This window comes from Girardinichthys multiradiatus, chromosome 9, assembly GCF_021462225.1.
Source record: "Girardinichthys multiradiatus isolate DD_20200921_A chromosome 9, DD_fGirMul_XY1, whole genome shotgun sequence".
Taxonomy (NCBI): domain Eukaryota; kingdom Metazoa; phylum Chordata; class Actinopteri; order Cyprinodontiformes; family Goodeidae; genus Girardinichthys; species Girardinichthys multiradiatus.
The window spans coordinates 7,258,989-7,286,712 of record NC_061802.1 but is presented as its reverse complement, the minus strand read 5'-3'; the positions used below and the strand labels follow the sequence as shown (position 1 = coordinate 7,286,712).

General features: G+C 37.8%; 1 protein-coding gene across 2 annotated transcripts; it reads left to right on the top strand.

Moving 5' to 3' along the window:
- The first annotated feature begins 430 nt into the window (after window positions 1–430).
- Window positions 431–25,681, top strand: tie1 (tyrosine kinase with immunoglobulin-like and EGF-like domains 1). 2 transcript variants are annotated; one of them, XM_047375503.1, is made up of 24 exons: window positions 431–698; window positions 1,979–2,272; window positions 2,348–2,458; window positions 2,615–2,770; window positions 6,004–6,135; window positions 7,049–7,195; window positions 7,284–7,412; window positions 7,499–7,644; window positions 8,891–9,035; window positions 9,121–9,279; window positions 10,153–10,293; window positions 12,493–12,795; window positions 13,192–13,479; window positions 13,946–14,139; window positions 14,264–14,410; window positions 14,498–14,561; window positions 16,265–16,375; window positions 19,456–19,646; window positions 20,223–20,336; window positions 21,412–21,482; window positions 22,342–22,382; window positions 22,744–22,840; window positions 22,994–23,093; window positions 23,918–25,681. In XM_047375503.1, exons 1-24 carry the CDS (start codon window positions 656–658, stop codon window positions 23,987–23,989), a joined length of 3,396 nt encoding a protein of 1,131 aa, XP_047231459.1. In that variant the 5' UTR covers window positions 431–655; the 3' UTR covers window positions 23,990–25,681. The 2 variants fall into 2 exon arrangements, with proteins under 2 accessions (XP_047231459.1, XP_047231460.1); XM_047375504.1 differs by having other exon boundaries at window positions 443–591.
- The last annotated feature ends 2,043 nt before the right edge of the window (window positions 25,682–27,724 follow it).

The window sequence follows — 27,724 nt, the reverse complement described above, 5'->3', positions numbered from 1 at the left end:
GCCTCTCTTCAGCTTTATATCTGACCTGTCTACTGACATTAAAATAAATGGAGTTGAAAAGAGTGCTGAATACAATCTTTTAACGCATTCTATTTGTTCCTTAAATGTAACAAAATGTGAAAAAGTTATATATAATATAAAATACTCAAACAAGGAGAGCAAATTTGCTTAAAACTCTAAAAGTGCCTTTTGCTTTATCATTTTATTGCTCTTCGTGTTAAGTCGAACAGCTTCGGTGTTTTAAGTTTTTTTGGTTTGAGTCTTTCTTTTTTGCGACGTCAGTCATTTGAGCACGCAAGGTTTAAACTCCCAATAAAACCAGTAATCGCGTCGGGAAGGTCTGGAGCGCCAGCAATCCTCCGCTGTCTGGTGACGCTCTTCCTTCCTCTCCCACCCAGAGGAGGTTGAGCTTCACCACAGCTCAGACCGCGGTCAGTGTGACAGCAGGGATATACCTTCTCTAACAACTGCTTTAATACCGAAGATTTTTTTTTTTTCTTTTACACCTGTCCGCTAGCTTTGGAGCACGTTATGCGTAAAAACGCGCATCGCCGATACGCAGCGGCACCGCTTTAGGTGTGAAGTTCTAAGGTTCGGTTGCCAATTGATTTTGTGGAAAAAGCGTTTTTGTTTTCCCATCAGGATTATACAAACCATGAGGATCTTGTGGGTGGTATTATACTTTTGTGAATTATCAAGTGAGTGGCAATTTCTTAAAAGCTTTATTAATAGTTTTTGGCCGTTGATAATCTCAGAAAATGTTTAACTGCGGGCTATTTGTTTAAGGAAACCCGTAATGTTGCCCATGTGTAGCTTTTCATTAAGAAGTTTTGATTTAAGTAAATATAAAATTTTTATAATTTATTATAGTTTTGCAAATTACTGTAAACCTTTCCAGGATTGGATTTAGTTCAATTAACCCTCAGGGGGGAAAACGAAGCTCATCCATGTTTCCTCCCATTGTTCTGGGGATTTTGTGGCTTCAGATGCAGGGAAAAGGAATGTTGGCCACACTGACCCTTAAAGTGTTTGGCACGATTGATCAGATTAAGAGGTTTGTCTCAGGCACCTTCTCTGGTGTCAGCTTGAAAATTGTTTAAATATGAGTCTTTCTTTCAGTATTTTGAAATCTTTTTAAGGTTATGTTGATCCAAATAAAATCCCAAATTGGTGACTGGACAGTTTTCCTAGATTTCTGGGCTTTAGTCAGTTGTGCTGTGATGTTGTGTGCAGTTTTTAAATGTTTTATATGAACATCTCAGAATACATTTATTACAAATACAACTCACACAGCAGTATTGAAAAACCAAATGCTGTGTTTAGATTGAAGAGTGAAATAATTCTATTAAGCATTATGTACCTCTTTGACTTAGAGAGGAAAGCATTAATGTGAATACATCTGAGGGCAGTAAATTGGAGGTTTCTCATCAACCTTGAACCAAAACATTTCAATATGGCTGCTTTGTATGTAAAACTAAGTGGCATTTAAAAACGGTTCTTTGTTCTTATGAAGGTGTCTCCTATTAAACCTTTTACAGTGTACTGAAAACCATTTTAAACATCTAAAACACAGCTTCTATATATATAGTTTTTAATATTATTGAATGTAAGTTATTATTTAGCAATTGTATCTTACTTGAAATGCTTGGTTGTCCAGTGATGGTGAAAGAAAGATGGGATGTCAGAGTTTTTTTGTGCAATTTTACATATTGGCTTTATCTTGTTTACTAATTACCCACCAATCTGTGGTGTATGTTTTTGTACACACTTAAATTTAGATGATTTTAGAACCTAAAAATGAAGCAATTATTCTAATGTTGAAACTCTAGAACTGATATATGGTGTATTTTCGTTTTATCTGGACTTTAGGTATCAAATCCAACTATGAATCTCAATCTAAAATATGGGTATTTTGAATTTGGAATCAAATACTCGACCTGTGACAATACATCATGGTATATGCTCTCCTTTAATGCAGGTGCAGTAATGGACTTGACGATGACTTCAACAGCAAAGGTCACCAGTGTCAGTCACTTCAGCATCTCCTGTATCAAGGGTGAGCACAGCCCTGCTGAGGTCAAGCTGAATATCAAGAGAGATAACAGGATCCTCATATTACCAAAACCAACTACTTTTAAAGTGCAAAAGGACTCTCATAGGGTTGTTGTGGCAAATGATTTCATCAACATTGACAATATTGGAATCTTTTACTGTGAGGCCGCTCAGGAGGTCCCACCACTGAAGCTCACGATGATAAACAACTTTATCGGAGGTATGTTTAGGTTTTAGACAACCAGTTTTGAAGTTCACCTTGCTAAAAAATAACTGGTCATATTTGTGTTTCCAGCAAATTTTTTTCCAACCTACCTTACAATGACTGTGAACAGGGGGGAGACAGCTCATCTCAGCATGGAGCTGCTGAGCCCTGAAAGGAGGGACGTGACCTGGAAATATAATGGTAAGGGAGCACACAAAAAATCCAAGTGCTGGAGGGAAATTCAAAACACATTAAATAATCATCCAGAAAAAATACTCACAGAGCTGTAATGAAGGAAATGAAAACAGTGACTACAGTCTACAGTGTATCATTATTTGTTTTTCATGTTTTGCTAAGGAAACTACTACTACATGACTCACTGGGACGAAGTGACTGACCGCACTGTTACGCTGACAGTGGAAAATGCAACTTTGGCCAATCAAGGCATCTACAGTGCCAGCTATTTTGGGGACACCCCCCTCCATGGAGCCTGGATGAGACTTATTGTTAGAGGTTTGCTAAATCTTTGCATTTCCACACTAAAAAACACTAGTTACAATTCTGGGGGAGCATATTTGGCTAAAGATGTGAGGCTGATTGTATGCATGTGTGCTAAAACAGTCTGTGCTTTGTATAACGTTGATACTGTGTCTTGCAAAAATGTTATTGACCCTTGATCCTTTCCCCATTTGTGTCATATTGCAACCAAAAAGTAAAACTTTGTTTATGTTACCAGAAAGAGTCCACCTGTGTATAATTTAATCTGTGCATGAACACAACTGTTTTGTGAAGGCCTCTTAGTTTTGTTACAGAAAGTTAGTCAATAAACTGGAAAGGTTATGGCAACACTGCAAACCTATCAAGACATGGCAATCCACCTAAATTGACTCGCCATGGTAACTGTGGAGGAGCCTCAAAGATCAATAGCTCAGGTGGGAGAATCTCTCGACAGACTGTGACTGTGATCAGATCCCACCAAAATGACATTTTTTGACCTACCTGCAAAAGGCTATGTGTGGTGGAAAGTTAACACCACAAACACCAGCCCACAGTGAAACATGGTGGTGGCAGCATCATGCTGCAGGGATGCTTTTCTTTAGCAGGAACAGAGTTGATGGAAACATGGAGGGCAGTACATGTAGAGTAATCCTGGGTGAAAAGCTGTTAGGAAGGACTTGAAAACTGCTGCATGCAGCTGCTCTCTGTCTATTATAACTGAGCTTCAGCTATTTTCAAAGAGAACTAGACAAAAATACTGACACTAGAAAAATAAATTTGGTAAAGACATACCCATCAAAAAACCTGCTGTTGTGACTGCAGCAAAAGGTGGCTCTAAATAGCATTGACTCGGGGGACTGCTTTGTAATTTGTTCATTTTTATTTTTTGGAAAACATCTTAGAAAAAAAATGCTTTATTTCCTCTCTACAATTACACAGTACTCTGGTTCAAATAATATGAAAATAAGTTTGTTGATGCAATATGACAAAACCTGAACAAGTTAAGGGGCATAAATACTATTGCAAGGCACAACATGTAATTGAACTGCACTGTGTGAGTGTGTGTGGTGCAATGAGTGAATGATAAACATATTTTAAAGCACTTTGTAAGACCTGAGGTTAAATGTGGGAACCATTGATTGAAGAGTGGTGAAATTGCATTAACTTTCAGTTTTATTATCTTGTATGGTGCCCATGTGCAGCAACCTGTGCAACTAATACTCACAGTAACTGTTGATCATTCCAACAGCTTGAATTCGTTTTTGACTATTTCTCTGTATGAGTGATACTTGACTCCGCAATAATTATAATTATTTATAGGTTTTTTTAAATAAACTCCTTGCTTTAGGTCTTTTAAATATTTTTATTGGAATAAAACATAAAACTTTCCCCTGGCAACAAACATCCACATTACTTCTTAAAACCACATATGAGTTTGAGTTTTATAGTCTTCCTCTATTACACATTTTTGGTTTTCCGTCCTTATCCAGAATTATTTCATTAATTACGGAAAGCTTTCTTGTCCCAGAGGTTGGAACTGGCCCAAACCATAATACTACCACAGTCCCAGATGAGATAGCATTCTGATGTCAGATGTTTTCCCTTCATGTTTCGCAGTGTTTCTCATTGATTCACACATGCTGTTGTGGGTTCTCCAAATTGTTTGCACAAAACATATAAACAGAACTTTAAAAAAACACTCTTTGTTTACTTAAAAATGTCTTTTTAAAACAATCAAAATTACTTGTGTTCTCTTATTTATTCCACAAACTAATAGGGCTGTGAGAAATGTTTACATATATTCTCTATCAAACAAAATGATTTAATTTGCTCTTGCTGATCCATAAAACATTTATCAGTTGCCTCCTGGCTTGTGTCTGTGCCATTGTTGCTTCATTCTTAAAAGTCTTTCTTGCATACAACTTGTTCACAGGTTACATCTTCTTACCTCCATGCTTTCTTACTTCTTAACTTTGAAGAATAACAGTGACTGAAATTGTATTCATTATTGTTTAGTCTCTCTTTGCTTATTTTTTACTGCAATTTGTGGAGATTCAAAGTTTTTTCAAACTTGAATGCTTTGGAGAATTGCTATTTGTCATTTGTTCTACGTTTTGTGCAGTCAAGCGATTTAACTCAGCAACTCAACAGTGTCAGAAGCAATAGCACTTTGCAAAATAAAAACCTAAAGAAGGACAGAAAAAAAACAGGGATGGCACAGATAGATTAACACAAATCTCTTTCTAAAAGGAATTTGTTTTTAAGTAATCCTGAAATAGGCACACAAGGCTAAGCCAGTTGACTTGCAACGCCCTTTTCATACTCAAGGTAATCTAAAGAACTTTACAGGAACAAGGGAAGAAAATGTTAAAGAAAAAATCTGTTAAAGAAATACATTGAGAAAACCGTTCATTTTCATTTAGCGATGCGTAAATTAAAGAAGCAGTAAAATGGAAATTGTTCCTTGTCTGCTCGTTTACAGCTCAGTGATCCATTTTGAGCACCAAAAATAATAATTTTATTTTTTTGCTTGTCTGTTTTTTGGGGGGGGGGTTGTGTTAAGGTGGAGGACGATTTCACCTATCTACACATTTATATAACTGACACACCATCAGTGACTGAATGGGACTGTGGTCTTGTAGTAACCCACAAATATTCAGAGAATAAATTCAAACAATTATTCAAAACTCCATTTATTTCAGTAACTCCATTCACCTCCAGGTGTAACACATTAAATAGATTAATTACAAAGACTGACCAAAGGTTTCAAGCCTTTGTTTCTGCAAATTATGATGATTTTCTGCTTACAACCAATAAAAACAAAATTCATCCTTTAGAATATTACATAATATGAATAACAAAAAAAATCTATTGTAATACAGAAATGTGGGCTTAATGAAAGTATGTTTAATATCTGCTTAAAGGTTGTTATTTCAAAAGGTACTTTAAATTTGACAAACAAAGCCAAGACAAAATTTATTGATGCATTACTGTTGAGAAGTAGTGCTGTGGCTTAGTTAAAAAATCAATAAAAAAAAAACATTTTGCCTTTTTAAATTGACTGGATCTTTACCCTCTTCTATTTATCTCTAACTCAAGTAAATTTAGTCAATCTTTTAATGGCTATGCAGTTGATGTTTAAATAAAAACTGCATTACAAAAATATGTAAATTACGTGTTAGACACATTAAAAACTATCAGGTCAAAGAGTAAGAAATATATTTTATAGTAAACTTGTTTTTATGCAGACTGTCCCAGTAAGAAGTGGGGTCCATACTGTGACAGAGACTGCCCAGACTGCCTCAACGGTGGAGTTTGTCATGATTTGGACGGGGACTGTGTCTGTCCTCCAGGATTTATGGGGACACGCTGTGAGACAGGTCTGTACTACACTAACACATTCTTCCAAATGCAGGATAATATTAGATAGATAGATAGATAGATAGATAGATAGATAGATAGATAGATAGATAGATAGATAGATAGATAGATAGATAGATAGATAGATAGATAGATAGATAGATAGATAGATAGATAGATAGATAGATAGATAGATAGATAGATAGATAGATAGATAGATAGATGGATGGATGGATGGATGGATGGATGGATGGATGGATGGATGGATGGATGGATGGATGGATGGATGGATGGATGGATGGATGGATGGATGGATGGATGGATGGATGGATGGATAGATAGATAGATAGATAGATAGATAGATAGATAGATAGATAGATAGATAGATAGATAGATAGATAGATAGATAGATAGATAGATAGATAGATAGATAGATAGATAGATAGATAGATAGATAGATAGATAGATAGATAGATAGATAGATAGATAGATAGATAGATAGATAGATAGATAGATAGATAGATAGATAGATAGATAGATAGATAGATAGATAGATTCATTCATTCATTCATTTATTTCAGTCTCTTATACTTGGTGGGCAAGCTTTCATCTACTTTGTAAATTTGCCCCTAGGTTTTTAAAAGTTTGTTCTGTTTTCCTTTTATGTATTTTGTCTAAACAGCTGGTCATTGTAAATATTATGATCTGTAAAGTTTGGATTGTGAGGGTTCTGTTTTCATTGAAACGTCATTGACTATTATGTGTAGAAAAATAAATACGCAAAAAGATGTTTCAGTGGCTTTCCTGGTCGGCTACTCTGATAGATTGGTTACAGTCATGCTGTTTTGCAAGGCAGTTTAAAGATGATGCAGCACAGTCCAAGTAATACAAATAAATACATTTGTGATTTTACCTTTCATTGACGGAGAACAGCCTGCAGGGAAGGAATGTTTGGCAGAAACTGCCAGGAGTCCTGCAGAACCGACCAGAGCAGCAATTGCAAAGAGGTTCGCTTCTGCCTCCCGGACCCTTACGGCTGTTCCTGTGCCAGCGGCTGGTTCGGGAGGCACTGTGAAAAAGGTTACATTTACTTAGCTTCACTTAAAGCCACAATACATCAGAATTCAGTTATATTCATTTTATATGGAGTTTGGTTTGTTTTTTTTAGCTTGCGTTAATGATTCATATGGGCCAGACTGCCGGTTGAGCTGCAAATGCCAGAATGAAGGAGTGTGCAACCGTTTCAGTGGATGTCAGTGTCCCTCAGGATGGAGAGGACAAAACTGTGAAAAGTCTGGTGAGCATCATAACAGACTCATGAACTCTTTATGTAAAAAAACAACTCCTAATATTCTCCATGTTCCTGCTTTCCTTCTTTTGCAGAGCCGGCTCCCCACATTTTGGACTTGGATTGTAACCTGGAGTGTAATCTGAATTCCAGTCCTAAAGTCAGGTGCTCAGCTACAGGCAACCCCTTACCCAGCCAAAACAGCTTTGAGCTGCGAAAGCTGGACAACACTGTGCTCAAGGTAAGCAGACCAGAAGTTTCAGGTAGAGTCTTGAAAAGATAATATATTAAAGGCCTGGGTAAAACAAACTCCAATAATACATGGTTTTAAAAAACACAAATTGATACAGTGTACAGTAAAAGTATTCATTTCCCTTGAACGTTTTTACATTTTGTCGTGTTAAAATCACATACTTGAATTATTTATTTTGGAATTTTAAGTGATAGACCAACACAAAGTAGTTACGTGAATGAACAATTATTCTTGTTTTTAAAATGTTTTACAAATAAAAACCTGAAAAGGATGCCAGCTATATGTATTCAGTCATCCCTTAAATTAATGCTTAGTAGAACCATCTTTTGCTACTTTTACAGCTGCAAGTGTTTTGGGCTAACAGGTCTCAACTCTGTATTGCCCTGTATTCAGCTGCATCCAAATTCCCAACAACTCTTATAGGATTTAACCGTCTCTCCTGAAGAAGAGTATCCCCAGAGAATAATGCTGGCACCAAAATATTTTACCAATTTGATGCTATAATTGGAGCTCACTGAGATTGTGTGCAGTCTTAGTTATTTTCCACCCACGTTTACTGTGTCCTCTACATGGCTTGTGGCAAGCAAGCAAACTATAAAAGCAAGATTTGTGGAGTGATTAATAATTGTCCTTTAAACAGATTATCCCACCTGGGTTGTAGATCTCTGCCGATCCTGCAGAATAGGCCTCTTTGCTTCTTCTCTTATAAATGTTCTCTTAAAGCTTTGGAAGTCTGTGAAAGGGCAAAAGAACATGTTAAATTACAGAAATTGGATTACTGAAGAGAAGAAATGTTCATAAAGAGGCATAAAGACCCAAACAACTGTAAGAAACAGGAAATAATGTTTATGGACCTTGAAACTTGAAGGAAAAAATTTCCTTGAACTATGTCTTCACATCTGAATTGATGCTTTCAAGGCTGAATCACATTTTGAGGAAGTCAACACAACAATGGTCTGACCAGATAAGGCTGTATCACTTTACATTGCAGTAGCCACCATGAATTGCCTTGATGTGATATGTTCAGTCTTTGATATTGTTAGTTGTCTGTTTCCTTTATAACAGAAACAATCTGATGAATAGTTGTTCCAGCATTTCACACAGGAACAAGGTTTTATTTTCCTTCGGAGGACATTCTTGAGGAAAAGTCAGACAGGAAGAGAAATGGGCACAGGAAATGAACATGCTTCCTTCATCCTGTATTGTTCAGCCATTTTGCATCTTTTACACCTAGGCCTTTCAGACAATCCAGGAGTCGAATAAAAGCACAGCCTTATTCGAGATCCCTCGACTGAGTGCTCAACAAGGGGGATTGTGGGAGTGCAGGGTGTCCACCAATGGAGGCCAGGACTCTCGCAAGTTCAACGTCACCATTAAAGGTCTCAGTGGAGGGTTACTCTTGAGCAATACAAATGTTTACATTTTGTCACAATGGTGGGTGAATCATCTCATATTTTTACACAGTTCCCCCAGTGCCAACTACAGCTCCAAAACTGCTTGAAAAGAGGAGTAAGCAATTACTGGTGATGCCAGTGGAGTCACATAAAGGTGATGGCCCCATAATCTCAACCAGACTCCTGTATAAGCCTTTGGAGAACGGGGATTATTGGTCCTCAATTATAGGTAAGCTGAGAAAAATATAAGCCAGCACCATGGCTTTTAAGGATTTAGCAGACTTTCTTTCTTTAAGTTTACTCTTTGACACAAGAAAAAACAACGACAGATGTAACAATCTGAGTTAGCCAAAGCAAAGAGAATTATCAGAGCAAAAAAGCATTTCTTAAATTGGCTATAAAAGGAACAGCGATAGTATGATCATAAACCATAATTGACAAACAAACACAACATTTCTCAAAAAACATACAAAGAGTAGGACACGCTATGCTATGTCTCACAGACGAAAATTTCCCAGGCAAGGCAAGGTGAGATGAAAAAAATCTGTGAAGTGGACATCAGCATTATTAAAAAATCAATCCACAACTTGATATGCCATCTCGTTGTTAAGGGCAGCCTTTGCACCACACTTTGTTGCTCATTTGCACCCTCCTGTGGTAATAGCAACACAAACACGTCTGCATTCACAACATACTTTATTTAGATGTAACAGACATCTAAATTCTACACACTGTTTATAATATTATTGAAACACATGCTCATTAAAGAGATCTAATATCTACACTATTTGCTGATTGAAATAAAATGAATCTAATGATGCATATCTAACCAAGGCAGGGGTGGGAAACCCTGGTCCTTGAAAGTTGGTGTTTTGCATATTTGAGATGTTTTGATGCTTTTCCACGTGATTTGTAAGAACTGTTCGTTAGCCAGCTCCTGCAGAATTAGTGACAGGAAATAAGCCACCATGTTAGAAAAGGGACACATCTAAAACAGGCAGAACAACTTCAAGGATCCGGGTTGCACACCCCTGAAATAAAGTGTTGCAACCACAGTTAAAATGTTTGTTAATGTTATTATCATCCCTTCATTTTCTTTCAGTTTATAGTGACAAAGAGCCCATCACTTTGATGAACCTAGAGCCTTCAACACAGTATCGCGTACGCGTTCAGCTGAGTCGACCTGGGGAGGGAGGAGAGGGGGCACCTGGCCCAGAGACTGTCATGGAGACAGACTGTCCTGGTAAGACCAATGTATAAATGTGTTGACAGTCACACAAGTTCTGAACAGATGTCTACTGATCTGAAAAAAACATGCCAAATGTCTACTGATCTGAAAAAATATGCCAATTGTTTAGACAAGAAAACTATGTGAGAATAAAAAATGTTTTCAATACCAGAAACATGATTGGGTAACCTGATTACAATAATACTGAAAATAGCAACTCTCTGCAAGAAAGATCGTATAAAAAAGACAACCCAACCTGTTGATAATAAGGTATTTGAAGAAAACCATTTTTAATACAATTAACAAAATTATGTAGATATGGTATTGTTTTCTCAGTAACATGTATTTTTTTTAATTTGGCATCATTACATAAGGGGAGCATATTTTAGCTGCTAAATATAGCAAAGGCAATATGCTTTATGAACAGGGATTACAAAATAAATGTACTGAATATACCACTAACACAGTGTATTTATGTCTTAAATTGTTTGCAACTGAAAAACAGGCATTGTAAAACTGAACTCAAAAATAGTCATAGGTCAACAATTATCCAAATGTAACACCAAAAACCTAACCTAAACCTTAACATCACCACCCACAGTACAACCACCCCCAAGGGACCCCTGTAGATGTCTGGAAAAGGGTTTCAAAAAAACTACCTCAAAGCAAAGCCTAGAAGAAGGGGCAAAAAACAAATGTTCACAAGGGCCACTCAGGGGACGTTCTGATGAGGCAAAGAGTTAGGATGGGTGGCTGGGAGGCTGGCCCAACAATGCTAGGAGTTCAGGTGGGAAGCTACATGGTCCAACAATGAAGCTCTGGAGGATGGTTTGGAGGCTATTGGAACAAATAACAGAAAAATGGTGGCTGGCCTATAAGCTAAAAAATCTGACAAAAGAGATCAGAAAGGGAGGCGAAGCAGCTGTGGAAGTAAATAGGAGAGCAACTCTAGGACTAGAGAGGTATGTGCAGAATACAGCCCTAGCAAGGTAGGGCTGGAGGACAAATTGTGGGCCGTCTAAACAGGTGAACCAGCATCCAGAGCAAAAGGAACAGACCGCTTTAGATTATTCTTATTAAAGGTGGCATATGGGTCATTCTTAACCTTCCTCAAGAGCACAGGAACAAGGACCTGTAGAGGTATATTTTTCTTTAGGATCATGGCATGATGGTGATGATGACTGCTAAAGCAGTCGTCAAGGCTGTGGGTGTGATGGCTGTCGGAGACTGACAATAAAATGTCATTGGTCAGACCCTTTGAGATTGATAGTAAAGCATTTGACAGACTCTAGGCTTCACAATGACGTTTTTAAAGATGTCTTGTGATTGAGGCAGAGCAGCACACACTGACGATTTCAATCAGCAGTGACAGTAAAATATTGTGCTCAGGAAACATGCGTGGTGAGACATGAAGAGTCCCTTGGGGCCATGCTTCCTTGTTTTAAATGCCATTCTTGAATCCTAGAAAAGTGGGCCTCATGTTTGTCACAAAGCTTGAGAAGGCAAAATAAAACATTTAATGGTAAAGAAAAAAAGAAAAATTAAGAATGGCAGCTCAGCACTGCAAACAAAAATCCAAATAAAAGCAACATGAGTAGAAACAACTTGCACAAACCCATGAGGATCACAAGGAGCATAACAGGTATTGAGACTGAGTGGGTACCAGGAGGGTCTTACAAGGACTGACACAAACAAAGGAGTACAATTACTGGGAGGGTTGAGGATCAGATGAGACTAATTAACAGAATAGTAACAATTGAGAAAGAATCAACATGCTAAGACAATTGAGAGAGGTGGACTGGAGGAAATTACCGAACAAAAACTCAAGATAAACACAGAGATCAGGGAAGCAGAAACAAGATCAATCACAAGTCCCAAGGGGACCTCACCTTCATGACACTTAGAGCCTTTTTAAAACTCCAAAACAGGAAGATCATTGACGTGGAATGACCTGTTTGCACTTAAATATTGAAGGTGGCATTTCTAAAATGCATACATTTTCTATTACGCCATAAAATTCTGTTTATGCTTTTAATCTTACATTTAGGAACAAGTGAAAATGATGAAGACTGTACCATTGTTAACGCTTACCCTATGGAACTTACAATGCTAAAATTTGCTGCACCAGTTTTATGCAGCTCATTACTAACATGATAAATTAAAAAAGATCTATAATTTGTCCTTTTAACTGTCCTTTGTCCTTGTGTGCTGCAGACCCCACGGTTCAGCCCGAGATTGAAAATAGGACAGTGGATGGTCGTAATGCTAAAGTGTGGTGGCGACTGCCCACCAACAGTGACATCACTCCTGGCATGGCGACCGGCTTTTTAGTGCAGCTCTTTGAACCCCCACCATACAATGAGAAGGTTTTGGAGAAGACCACCCTGCTCAATGTGCTCTCCACCGAGTTCCAGAACCTGAAGTATCATCATGACTACAGTGTGGTGGTGCGCCTCATTAACTGTGGCAGCCAGGGGCCGGCCTCCAAACCCTTTCTCTTCCGCATCAACAGCCAGGGTAAATGGAAACCTCTGGCTTCTTTTATCTCTCCGTTTCTCGGTGGTCAAGGGAAAATAAATGACATCAGCAACATTTGCTGATAAAAATGTTAAAAAGAGTTGTAAAAATGTTTGAGGACCCTACAAGACAAACAGTAGCAGGAGTTTTGATTATTTTTCTTCTATTCATACATCATTTATATGATCTTCTGACATTTTTGCAACAATTTTGAGTACTAAATAAAAAGCATCTGTTATCTGAAGTCACAAAAACCTATAAAACACAAACTGAATGGAGATTTTTTTTTTAATCCTTATTGATTGTGATTATATGTACCACTATTTGCAACAGTTGTTCCAAAAGTCTTTCAGTAACATTTGAAGACTCTAACAGCAATGTATGTCGGCATCTCAGGGCCGTCACCCCCCCGCAGCATCCAGGCCCAGTCCCTTTCAACATCAGCTATCCAGGTGAGATGGCAGCCTCCCGAGAATCCAAATGGCATCATTAAATACGTTATAGAGTACCAGCCAGTCGGCCAGGGGAGCCCTCATCACTGGCTGGACATCGATGACTGGAACAAGACCACAAAAGATGTGACAGCCCTCAACAGCAGCACCCTCTACCAGTTTAGAGTAAGAGCTTGCTCCAAAGTGCCGGGGGAGTGGAGTACATTTGTTCAGGAGAAGACACAAAGGGACGGTGAGAAAGAGATTACTACCTGTTTGTGTTTTTTGTATTAATGCAGTTGGATGTAACACAAATTTTTATTGTGTTCTAAGATTTGGACTTGGTATTGTATGACTTGTAAGCATTAAACCACCAAAATACTGCGTCTCAGAGCATCTCAGGGCACTAAAAGAATTAAGAAACTAAACCTCAGAAAAGAACTACTAAAACACAGCCTTGGGAACATAATCACAATCAGAGAAACACCCAAAACAAAAATAAAAACATTTTAATGTTTGTTGTAGTTTCTTTTATTTTTCTTTTCTCTCCATAAATCAGCCCAAAGTTGGCAATAGGAACAGGATCTAAATGGGATTTCATAAAGTTCTTAAGATGGCTATACTGAAACCAGATCTGTTGCTTTCATAAATAGAAATAATGCCTTTCTCTCTTCTCTATGTTTTATTTTCATTTGATTTTGTGTCTTCTATAAAAATAGATTCGAAAGTTTTAGTACCAACCACCCAAGGTGTTGCTGGGAAGCCGTCAGGAGACAGTAATCAGCTACTGGTGGCAGTGGTGGGCTCAGTAACTGTTACCTGTGTGACAATACTGCTCGCCTTGCTGGCTCTTTTCTACATCCGGAAGATGCTGCTCAACCGTCGGCGCACATTCACCTATCAGTCTGGATCGGTGAGGGTGACCCTCACTTTGGACTTTTGAATCATAACTGTGGAAAAATGTAAAATGTTTTACCAATGTGAAGACTAAATATTCAAATTTATTTGTATATTTGCTAACTTATTTTGCTAACAAGGGTGAAGAAACTATTCTGCAGTTTAACTCAGGAACCCTGACTCTCACAAGACGGCCCAAGCCCACACCAGAACCACTCACCTATCCAATCCTTGAATGGGAGGACATTAAATTTGAAGATGTCATTGGAGAGGGCAACTTTGGCCAGGTTTAGACAATTATTACTCTTTTTGCAATGGTGGCCAAGCGTTTTGCATGACATTAAACAGTTAAGCTAACCAGAGTTTCATAACAGGTCATTAAAGCCATGATCAAGAAGAATGGCAACAAGATGAGTGCAGCCATCAAGATGCTAAAGGGTTAGTACTGTCCAATATTTTAAACCAAATTAAATTTCTTTATGACTTTTTTGCAATTAGACAGAATTTCTTTATATTCAAAGTGGTCTAAATTAGGTTTGCTAAAGGTCAACTTTTTATTTGGACTTTTGCTGCTTTTAAACAAATTTTCTTCTACCTGAGGATGGCAGCATCAAAACAACTATTTAAAGCAAATCTACAGTGTTTGAAACTTAGTGCTCAGTTGTCTATTATATCAGTTGTTCCCAACATTTTTTGCTATGCCACCGGTACCCCCTCCAGTGTTTTCCCCTAGGATTTTGGTCTTGGGGGTAGGTGAGTTTGAACGAAGGCAAAATATTGTGTACAAGCTCTCTACATATTCGACAGATCATTCCTAAGAAAAAAAACAAAACTCCAAAATGTTCTTTGTTCATCTTCTACCTGCAGTATTTGTATATAATTTCTATATTTCTTTTCTCTTTCTGTTTTAACTGTATCTCCATCATTATTTCTCTATTTTTCTGTATCTCTATTTATCACATCTTTTATGTTTCTGACTCTTTCCATCTTTCAATCTTTATGTATTATCTATCTATCTATCTATCTATCTATCTATCTATCTATCTATCTATCTATCTATCTATCTATCTATCTATCTATCTATCTATCTATCTATCTATCTATCTATCTATCTATCTATCTATCTATCTATCTATCTATCTATCTATCTATCTATCTATCTATCTACAGTCAAGCCAGGTCAAAACCTTTTATTCGGTGGTGACTGGACTTTAGCTGCGTCTCAGGGGCAGGGCACGAAACACTTGGCCTATTTTGTGTACTTGTACTTCTGCCATAGATACCAGGAGTAGGAGAGTTAGCCCTGCTGCTACTCGCTGGACAGGAAGTACTGCCATTAAAACGAAATTGGGCGCTTTTAAAGACCGCAGCTATCCTTGCATTCTTTCCAGGTTTTCGTGGCATGTTTTTCCGTCCGCTCTCTGTCTGCTGTGGGGAGCGTGTGTTTTACCTGCGTGCCCGCGCACGTAACTCGGCGTGTCCGCGTCAGCGCGGGTGACACAGAGTATGAGGAGTGTGTTTTCGTCCAGCTATTGTCAAGTTTGGCCATAGAAAGTAGAGTAGCCTACCGACCGACGCAGGGACAGAAATCGCTCAAGACGTCATCTAATAAAATGAATGACATCAACTGTGAAAACGTATTAATATCTTGTTGGCAGGGCGCCCCCCTTCGATAATGGTGGGGAAACGCTGCCCTCAGTCAAACGTGTTAGGAAAAATAGAATGTACAACAAATTCTTTTTAAATGAAAATAATTATAAGTTTAAATATTTAGTATTAAATATTTTATCTCTTTAACTTGAACATTTAGTTCTTAGGTATTTTATTATTTTATTATAAATGATTGATAGATCAGAGTTAAGAAGCATAACACACACTTAAAATGTTAAGACAGGGCACTGAACCCTTGTGAAAAAGCGGCTAAGATCGACAGAAAAGCTTGAAAGATTTTCAAAAGACAAGTTTTCTGATTTTCAAGAACGGGTAGTTGCTTGAAAGGAAAATATAATGGGGGATGTCTCAATTCTTGTCGACAGTGTTGTACGTATCATGCACAAACTCACTGGTGAATGCCATACTCTGGACAATTTGCTTTGCTTGCGTATTGTGTAACGATGCGAGGCATGCTTTTATGTCTGCAGAGTTTGCGTCAGAGAATGACCACAGAGACTTTGCTGGAGAGCTGGAAGTGTTGTGCAAACTAGGCCAGCATCCCAACATTATCAACCTAATTGGAGCCTGTGAGAACAGAGGTGAGTGAGTGACATCTACTGGTCTATTTGGGTCCTAAATTAATTTAAAGTCAACGATGAGTGGTGCTGTCATGACACAGGAATCATTTTTGCACCCAGTGTAGCTGGCTGGCCTCATACACTTTGTGATACAATTTGATTTAGAAAAACAACTATAGGGAAACATAGATTAACATTATATACTAATTGTAATGTGGGATGTAGAGTAAATATGTTACAACCTGGACCTTGGAAAAGTTGAATATCTTTTTGGTTTACTTTAAGTTTTTTGTTAGATTACAGCAACAAGCTTTATTATGATATTTTATGACACCAAATACGAAATAAAACATAAGAATACATGGTTTTTAAACATTTAAAAAAAAATCTAAATCTGAAATGTGGGATGCAAATATACCTGACCCTAGTCATTCTCACACCCCAAAATAAAATTCATCCATCAATTGTCTATACCTGCTTGTCCATACAAGGTTTCTGGCAGGCTGGTGCCTATCTCCAGCGGTCTTCAGGCGAGAGGCAGGGTAAACCTCAGACAGGTCGCCAGTATATCACAGGGCAGCACAGAGACGCACAGGGCAAACAACCATGCATGCACACACTCATACCTGAGGACAATTTAGATAAACTAGTTATCCTAATAATCATGTTGTTAGACTGTGGGAGGAAGTTGGAGTACCCGAAGAGAACCTATGCACGCAAAAGGCCCCAGGCTGGGATTCTGACCCAGGACTTTCCTGCTGCAAAGCAATAATGCTAACGACTATGGCACCATGCAGCCCCTACATAAAATCCAGTGCACCTAGATGCCTTCATAACTCACCAATATAGTAAATATAGTCTAAATGTGTGTAATTTAAAGACACAGCATGTTTTGGAGAAGTTTAAAGCTGGGTTAGGTTATAAAGCAATAAAGTAAAGTTTAACACAAATGACAAGAGCTGCTGAAAAGGTACCAAGACTTGGCTGTCCACCTAAACTGTCTTGCTTGAAGAAGGGAACTATAATGGGAGAAATAGCCATAGGCCCATGGTAACTCTGGGGGAGCAACAGAGATCCTCAGCTGCGGTGGGAGAATCTCTTGACAGGAAAATTATTAGGTAGAACTCCACATAATTTGCCATTTCTTTAAAACTGACAAAAAAGGCCATTATTCAAGGAAAGCCGTAAGAAATCCAGTTTGCAATTTCTATCAGATGTGAGAAAAAGGAATTTTTTGGCCTACATGCAACTCGCTGTGTCAAGGAAAATTAACACTGCCCAATATTTTGCCCCCATAATCGGGGGATGGATGAATGGATTATAATAATACTTACACTTACAAACTCTTCCTAACTGTTTCTTTGTCATCTGCAACTTGAAGGCACCAGAAGGAATCCAAAATAAATACTTTTTACCCTTCAGAAGCTTTAAATTCAACCACAGCAAAACATCTTTGCCATTGTCTCTTAACTGCATTCTAAACTGAATAATTTGATTACTTTTGTTTGATTAAAGATTGATAACATATGAGAGAGGAAATCTAGTGGTTAGTCAATTAGATGGAGCATTACTAACCCAATTTAGCTTTGCAAAATAAACTTCTGACAAATTTAAGTGTCCATGTCAAGATCTACTGAATGATGTGAAAAACTAAAACAAGTGCAGAGAAAAGACAGAAAGATCAATGCTGGCATAGTTGTGTCCACACAGATTTATCTTATTGTGAATTTTTGCAAAATAATATCTGAGAAAGCTTAATGAGTTGTCTGAGGGGAGCAGTGGAGGAGCTGTGGGTACAAAACAGAGGGAGATCAGAAAGCAAAAAACATAGGAAGCAATAAAAAAAAGGAGCTACAAAACACTTAAAAAATAATCAAATTTGCAGCACTTTCCTTTTACAATAAAGTCCCTAATTATTATTATTATTATTATCAAACACACCAGATCAAAGCCTTTCAAATCTAAATAAGTTTGGAGATTTCAAACCTCGTCTGTATTTTTTCATTATCATCATTCGGTTAACTTTTCCTGTATGACAGAGTTGATTTGTAAAGATTCTGTTTCCGAAGTGAGTCACTGCCGGAAATACAGAACATTCTGTGTTGGAGATATTTATCCAGCCTCTCCCTCAAACTGTTATTCCTTCCTTCTCCATACGGTCCTCACTAATTGTGTTGGCATGCTTGCCAATCTTGGTGAAATCAGCATGAAACCTTTCCAACAGCTTCAAATGCTTAATAGCATTTGAAAAGGCTGAAAGCTGTCATCTGTTGACAGAGATTCAGCCATCTGGTTGAGTTCAGTGAGGATTTTATAAAAAAGTCTGGTCTACCTCTGAGTCAAGTTTAAATTGTTGAAGGCCAAGTCCCTTACCATCTGTAGCTGATTGGCTCTGTGAGCAACTGCAAACAAGTCAGCTGAGACCTCAGTCATGGTTTTCAGATAAACATGTAGGATATTGTAGTGGAATAACTGCTAAGAGCTCTAATACAAAATGATTGATTTAAACAACTCATTGAATATAGGAAAAAGACCCCTGATCTTCGGAAATTGACTGGGAATGAAATAATGGTCATGCATGGTTCTTGTTGGTAAACGTTCTCCTCTGTGAGAATAACACTGCACTGCTGTGTTGAATTAAGATCATATACAAGAATTTGGATATTCTCTTCCTTTATTTCATGGTGCAATGCATCAGTACCACTAGCAACAGAACAGCTCCACAGCATGATGCCACCACCACTATGCTAGACAATTGGTACAGTGTTCTTTGATTTGAAAGCCTCACCTTAACTACTCGAAACATAATTCTTGTTAATGTAGCCAAAATGTTCAACCTTCATCTTGTCTAAGTGTAAAATGAATTTACAGAAGATATTCAACTGCCCAATGTGGGCAACTGCTAATTTCAGTTAAACTTGAACATTAATGAACGTTAAAAATCCACAATAGATTTAGATTTAGCTAACCAATTCTTTTTTCCAAGCTTTTTGCACCATTGAAAAAGAATGCTTCAGATAAATCATTAAAACTCTAAAGTAATATGATATTCAAAGCCCATGCCAAGTGTGAACCTTTCACCACGACTGTCTTTTTTTCAGGCTACCTGTACATAGCAATAGAATATGCTCCCTATGGAAACCTCCTCGACTTTCTCAGGAAGAGTCGTGTGTTGGAGACCGATCCTGCTTTTGCAAAAGAGCACGGTACCGCTTCCACCCTCACCTCCCAGCAGCTGCTGCAGTTTGCTGTTGATGTGGCAACCGGGATGCATTACCTCAGTGACAAACAGGTACGATGGGAGAAGATTTGCTAATATGCTTGATATTGAACAATCTCTCTTTAGCTGAGCTTAGGCTTTAATAACAGTTGTATCCTAGTAGTTGATGTTGTCAATCAGACATTCAACTTTTAAATGTTATGTTATATAGTTTCAAGTCTTTGCAGCTACTGCAGGAAATATTTTATTGTTCTCTGCAAAGGGGCTGTGGTCTAATTGTATGAGCACCCATAAACTGCACAAAGAAACTGTGAAAGGTATAAATTAACTAGTAGTAACTGGTTCTAACAGTATTGCTGGTGAAACCTTGAAAAAACATGTATAGCAATGGAAGAGTGATCAGAACCAGCTGCAGTGGGAAGGCAAACAGCTCCAATAATACTACAATAACTGTTAAGAATTGTATGTCATTAGTGGTTCTTAACAAATGTTAATTAGGATGGCATACCCTTTGTGTAAATTATGTTTACAGCTTAGAGTACCGCTTGTTTTTGTGCTTTTGTAAAACATGTTAGTTTGTGTGTTAAATTAAAATCTACACAGCAATATCACTGCTTCTCTTCTCCCCTCCACTTTTTTCTGTTCTAGTTCATACACAGGGATTTGGCAGCAAGGAATGTTCTCGTAGGGGACAACCTAGTGGCGAAGATCGCAGATTTTGGTTTGTCCAGAGGAGAGGAAGTTTATGTCAAGAAAACGATGGTGAGTTTTTTTTGTTTTTGTTTTGAGCATGCACCCAGGAGAGGGCAGTGAATGCAACGTTTTGTAGATGAATTACACTAATGGTGTCCAGTATTAAACCTCTGGGTTCACCAAAGGTCTTCTTTCTTCTTTCTTTAATAAACCTTTTCATAAAAGTTTATTAAGAATACATTTGAGCCATACATTTCAAAGATGGTTCAAATTATAGTTAAAAAAATCAGGTAGTCATCTTAAAATTGTTAAAAATGTTAATTAAAAGTGATATATGTGATAATTTATAATAAAAAAAAGATTATAATTTAAATGTAATATAATGATGGGGATCAATAATCATAAACATCCTCTATTCTCACATATATAGTTTTATTTAAATGTATACTTTGTTTTCTGTGGGCTTTATATCACACCTCACTTCAATTTATTTGGTTCTGATTCTCCATATTTTTGGGCCAGCTGACTGATATTGCAGAGATACTGAGCCCTGATCAATCAAAAAAAACTTCTAAGCAACTTCCTGCTGGTGGACATTGTATATTAAAGTTATATAACAACATTTGGGCACAAAATGGGGGAATTATTGTGGGAGAGAGTGGACTGACTCTAAGCCTAGCATGACACACAGGAATCTGTTGGGGTTTTGAAGGTTATATTACCTAAATACACCCCAGAAAAACTGTTGATTCAGGCTGTGACCTCATCTGATGGTTTAAGGGGAAAACAGGGAATTATGGATGGCAAAGCAAGCTTAAACAAATTTTCTGATTTTGGTCCAAACCTTAAAACCAAGCTACCAGCATAAACACATCCTATTTTATTTTTGGGTCCATTTCATTGTACTGAAACATCCAGACAGGAAATGATTTTGTATACTAAAGAGTTGCCCTGTAGTGTTGCAGTGTTGTGTAAACATCCAAACTGCATTACATTGCTTAGGTCATTACTTTCACTAAGCAAATTTTAAACTGACTTAAAGATGTTTTAAATTTTATTCAGAATTTGACATTTTAATTGCTTTGGGAAATTTAACCATTTCTGTGTCAGAAGCTTTTACATAAATCTGCTGGTATGCTTCTAGGGGAGACTGCCAGTACGGTGGATGGCCATTGAGTCCCTGAATTACAGCGTGTATACTAGCAAGAGTGACGTGTAAGTCTTTTATTTGAATAAAATTACGATATTATAGGAGCATTTCCCCCTTTAGCAAAGTTGTTTATGAACACCACAAAGTGTCTTGCCACAAAAAACAACAAATCATCCCTCTGTCACTGTAAGACACAGTGATAAGAATGTGCAGCATAACTGATAAGCACAAACCAGGAAGCCTAGGAAATAGACTGAGATGTTTTTCTCTGTCAACTGGAGCTTATTTAAACAGCAGAGAGTAAGCCAGCAGAGCACATGACAGCAAACGGTAGAAGGAAAAAAATCCTTCCTGTGAGGATCAAAACAGTTGTAAATATTAGTGAAAGATGCATGGGGAAATTTTTAAAGACAAAGCAAGTAGGAATCAAGTGCATCAGAAATACAAAAAGACAAAAAGACTGGCTGAGCACAAGCAAAACTTTGTCTGCTCATGTAATCTACCACACCGGCTTGTGACATATAAAACTGGTGGTTATTCTCGTCAGAGAGTTTTGCTTATCAGATTCAGGAAAACTTTGTGGTTTTATGTTATTCAAAATTAATAACACAAACACGTGTTCATTTGAAGGAAACATATTCAGCTTCAAAACTATCAAAATCAATATCTATCTTTGTAAATACATGTTTAGTTTACGCATTTTTTTTAGCTTAAGCATTTTTCTAAGACAAGATCCGTATGAATGTTAGATAAGGTTGTTTTGGAGTTGTATGGTTTTTAATCAGTAGATTAGCACAGCAGAATTCTGTTTGCAAGGCATCAGATATGATCAACAACGCACATAATGTTTTTTGACAATGTGACCTAGTTGATCTCAACTATTTTACAAACCTTTCACATCTGATCTTCATATCTTACTCACAGGTGGTCTTTTGGAGTTCTCCTTTGGGAAATTGTAAGCTTGGGTAAGAATGCATGATGCATCATTTGACCAGGCACATTTTGCAAAGAGCTTGTACCATAAAATACTGGTTTACATTTGTTTGTAACCCTAGGCACAAACAGCAAAGCTGCAGGCTTTGTAGTGCCAGGGCCAGAAAAGTCAATTTCTGTATTTAATTCTGCTTTTACTTAATAAAAAGTATTTTTGGTTCTGCTAAATTTTCATCAAATATTCTGTTTAAGGTTTAGGAAGAACAACCCGCTCCACAGCTGTGTGGCAGCATCCATTTTCTAAATGATAAATCTGCAACTGTTGCTGTGCATCTCATGGTCTGAACTTGTGCATTACATTTATTTTCTGTATCTTGTTTGTCTGTGGATCAGGTGGTACACCATACTGTGGAATGACATGTGCTGAGCTTTATGAAAAACTGCCACAGGGCTACAGGATGGAGAAACCCAAAAACTGTGATGATGAAGTGTAAGTGTTCTGTTCTTAATAGCATCAAACCCATTTATTCAACTCTGTTTTACTATTTTAGTTCCTGTAATTCCTGTTTGCAGTTTTGTCAAATCATGGGGTGAGTTTATCCAACCATAATTCAGATAGTACTATGAATGTTTGTTCCTCCAGCTATGAACTAATGAGGCAGTGCTGGAGGGATCGGCCATATGAGAGACCCCCCTTCTCACAAATCTTTGTCCAACTCAGCCGGATGCAGGAAGCCAGGAAGGTAATCCTTGATTCACAATAGAGTGCCCTTTAAAAGTATTCATACCACTTAAACATTTCACTTTTTCCCTGAACACACCATCCCCTTGCTGAAACATGGTGGTGGCAGCATCATGCTCTAGAGATGCTTCCTTTATTTAGCAGGCAGAAGCATGCTGGGCAGAGTTGATGGGAACGTGGATGAGCTAATTGCAAGATAATCCTGGATGAAAACCTGTTGCAGGTTGCAAAAGATTTGAAAATGTAAAGTACAGCATTATCTTCCAGCTGGAAATGACCCTAAACATATAGCCTGAGCTGCAGTATAATGGTTTAGAAAAATGCATAATGTATCAGGATGGCCTAGACAAAGTATAGGCCTAAATTGAATCAAGCAACTTTGGCAAGAACTAAAAATTGATGTTCACAACGCTGAATAGAAATGCACATAATAGTTTTTAGATTTGTGCATTTTTAAAAAACTATGTATCCTTTTCTTTCCACTTCACAAATATGCACTACTTTGTTTTGGTCCATATGTAGTCCATTCAATATTGTGGCGTTAATGTAGCAAAATGTGAAACAGTTCAAGGGGTATGAAAACTTTTGCTTTTTGCTAGGCACTATATGTTTCCATAAAACGAAGCATAGTAAATCATCATGTTGCCGCAATTTTACTTAAACAAAGACATCACTTTGGTACAAATTATTGGTTACAGTCAGATAAGCAGCAGTGTGGTAACTTGTGTGAAGTTTAGCTGCTTAGTTTGACAGAAGTGCTGTAAATAGTTTGTATGTTTTTTTCCATTTTTATTTCTGAGATTATACGCCTCACCTGTCTTCCAGGCCTACGTTAACATGGCTCTCTTTGAGAACTTTACCTACGCTGGAATAGATGCCACCGCGGAGGAGGCCTGACTACCAGCCCCCCCAGACCCTCGCATACTGCGCAGCTCCAAGAGAAAGTCAAGCGGCAGGCCGCCACGTTACTGCCATCTTCCCGTCAGTCAGCGACAACAAAGGAGGACTGGGCGCTTCACTGCAACCACCCAGCTATAGATGGAGGACTGTGACAGGACACTTTATTGGGGTATCAAAAACATGAGAGGTTGTGGAGTATGGCTGGGCCTTCAGTGGAGAGATGCAACTGCTACCACCCTTCTGGAAGAAATCACTTAAAACAAAATTCACAGTAAAAATCTGACATCGTTGTGCATCTTGTTTTTGACAAATGGCTTTTTCTCTGATCACTGAGGGGGACTTGCAACCATGGAGCTATGTGATTTGCTAAAACACCTAAGGGTCTGTGGGGTGTCTTTGCTGGATTTTTTTTACTCATGTGGAGGAGGAGATCTTTTAAGGAGACAGTTTGGATCACAAACAGAACTTCTCTACCTTTTTAGGAGTGAATTTTGACAGATACTTGTCATTGTAGCACTTACAGTAGCATGACATGTGCCATTTGTCATAATTATTATCTGTGTACTGCCTATCACTGCCGTGTGAAAGTAAGTACCGTTGTTTGTATTTTGATACATTTGTAAGGATGTTTAAAAGGTATTAAAGACATGTATTCAATTTAATTTTAGAGCAATTTATTTTCAGCCAACGTGGAAGGTTTGTTTAAATCAGATATTATATCAACACCATTAGGCACCCTCCACATCTATTGGCACCCCTGGTAAATGTGTGTAAAAAACCTTAAAATAAAATTATATTTTATTGCAGTGACGTAATCTCACACTGAAAGAATATAAAACAAATTCAAATATTAGGAAGTAAATAGTTTTTTTAACAAAATTGCTGCTATGACACTTATTGGCATTCTCAACTGTTCATGTAAAATAAATTTAATCGCAACTACACACTATGAGCAGGATGGCTAAAAACAGTAAAACAAAAAATAAATAAATTCTAAAGTTTACTATTAGAGGACTGCAGCACAAAGTGTTATCTTGCAGTCACCAAGTTTACATAACAACCATTAGATTCTATCTAGATGATAATCAAATAGTTTTGGAGGAATATTAAGAAATGCCTGAAAAGGAAACTAAAATTAAGATTTTTCAATAATAATTACCGAAGGCAAGATCATATGCTCAAGTACAGGGGAGGATCTGTGATGCTGTGGACCTGTTCCTCTTCCAACTATTTAAAAAACACCAGGAAATTTCTGATGGCCTCTGACAGAGAATGGAAATTGGATTATCACTGTGTCCTTCAATATGATCAAAAATGTATGGCCTTATCAACACAGCAAAAGTTAATCAGACAGAAAATAAATCTTCATCCATGCTATCTCAATCCCCAGATCTAAATACTGCAGAAAACCTGTGGGGTGAGTTGAGGAGAACAGAGCAGAAGAGAGGATCAAGGATGCTAGTTGAGTGTTTTTGGAGAAGAGTCAGTGATGTCCTTTTGTGTTAACAGCAGGGGTGCCAGGAACTTGGCCACTAATTTTCTTAAGTGTGAGATTAGGCTAATGCAATACAAAATCAATTTATTGCTAGGCTTCTTACGTTTGTATGTGTGGAGGGTGCTGTGTGAGTTTTTGGTGGTCAGTTTGTATGTTGAACTGTTAGAAGACATGTAATAAAATGTTAGACTCATTGTCCTGGTGTCTTAATAATTGCTTTTAAAAAAGTCATTTGCCATACCTTCTGCCATGAAATCTGGTCAAAATTATTAACGGTGCATATTTAGCCTACCAGTTGCTAACATCATAAGATGCTTCTAATTGTAAACAATCTAACATCAATGGTAATGAGTGCACCATTACAAAATGTACATAGAAAGTGTTTAGCCATTTATTTTCTAAATAATGGATTTGGGTGGTGTCTGGACCCCTCACCACAAGTACATATGTAAAATTTGCTTGATTGTTTTCTGTAAAAATGTTGTTGACAAGGATTGTTTTTGCATTTTTTAAAATGTTTATAAGTAGGCAGCGTTAGTGCCAGAGTACAGGGGACCTGGGAATGCTTTGGAATACCATTCTGCAGTCTTGATTTAATTAAGTTAATCATGCAATTAGGATTCTGTCTTGAAAAATCCTTTTGTAGACCAAAACTGCCTTGGCACATGTAGGCAACCAGCTTCTCCATATGGCACGCCTGAAATACTGCGACAAGACACATGAGAAAAAAAGGAACAGTGATCTGCCCAGCTGCAACGAGCTGATCTGTCACCGGGTTTCCTCCACAAACCAACTGCATGTACAGAGCTGCCTGTCAAACATGGTTTTTGTGGTCAAGCTTCCTGAGGAATTTTTAACATGTGAAGAAAACATCAGGTTTATTTTTATTGCATGCCATTTACAACTTTACATTTTGGAACTTGTAGAGGTTTAAGTGAACTCCTGACCCTGATGATGCACACTCTATGGAGATTTTATACCAACAAGTTACTATGTAGTCTGACCATAGAATACATTTAACTTGTAATAAGTAAGTTTAGATTCCATTGAATGCTATATGTTACAAAAGGAAGAATTGTCCAAAATATCTGTTTGCTCTCTTTAAGAACGTTCGGTGCCTTTTAAGGAATTTTTAAAATCTATCCTTTAAGCATCAAGGAGCCAATGCGGTGATTTAAAAGGTAAAGGCCAAATTTTACTTTGAAAAATATTGCTAAGCTAATGTGGAGTACATGCTTATAATAAACCAGTTTGTGTATTCCGTGAATGTCATTCAAATATATTATATAAGGTATTAGTTTACAGTTTGGATCAATCTCATGTATCGTTTTTAACTAATATTTTATTACTAGTGTTCTGTGCACATTACAACAAAACCCCTTGAGACATATTTGAGAACACTACATCAGTATTACGATAATTAGGGTGGACTAAAGTTGCCAGACTTGATTTTCAAGTACCAGCTTATATCCTGCCAAGACTCAGTCAGGAATATAAATATATATCATCCTCTTTGCCGTTTGCTTGAGCATTAGCATCCATGTTAGCTTCTGTCAGGGCTTTTGCATCATCAGAGTCACCGGCGCACCCCCAAGGGTGTGTTCTCTCTCCACTCTTCTCCCTGTACACAAATGACTGCACCTCAGCGGACCCGTCTGTAAAACTCCTGAAGTTTGCAGATGACACTACTGTTATTGGACTGATTCAAGACAGTGATGTCTGCATACAGACAGGAAGTAGATCGGCTGGCACACTGGTGTGGTCAGAACAACCTGGAACTTAAGCCACTCAAGGCTTTAGAGATGGTGGTGAACTTTCGGAGAACACCACCCCCAAATACCCCCCTCACCATCCTTAACAACACTGTATCTACTTTGGACTACCTCCAGTTCCTAGGAATTGCCATTTTTCGAAACCTGAGATGGTCCTCACACATAGACAATGTTCGGAGGAGAGAGACTGTACTTCCTAAGGCAACTCAAGAAGTACAACCTTCCACAGGAGCTGCTGGTCATCTTCTACACTGTCATCATTCAGTCTGTCTTGTCATCATCCATCTCAGTGTGGTTTGGTTCATCCATCCGCAAAACAGGACCTGTCCACACTGCAACGAACAATCAGGTCTGCAGAGAGAATCATCAGGGCTGATCTTCCCTCTATTGAGAACTTATACAGGTCTAGGGTACAGGAAAAGGGCAGCTAAAATCCCTGCAGACCCCACACACGCTGCACACAAA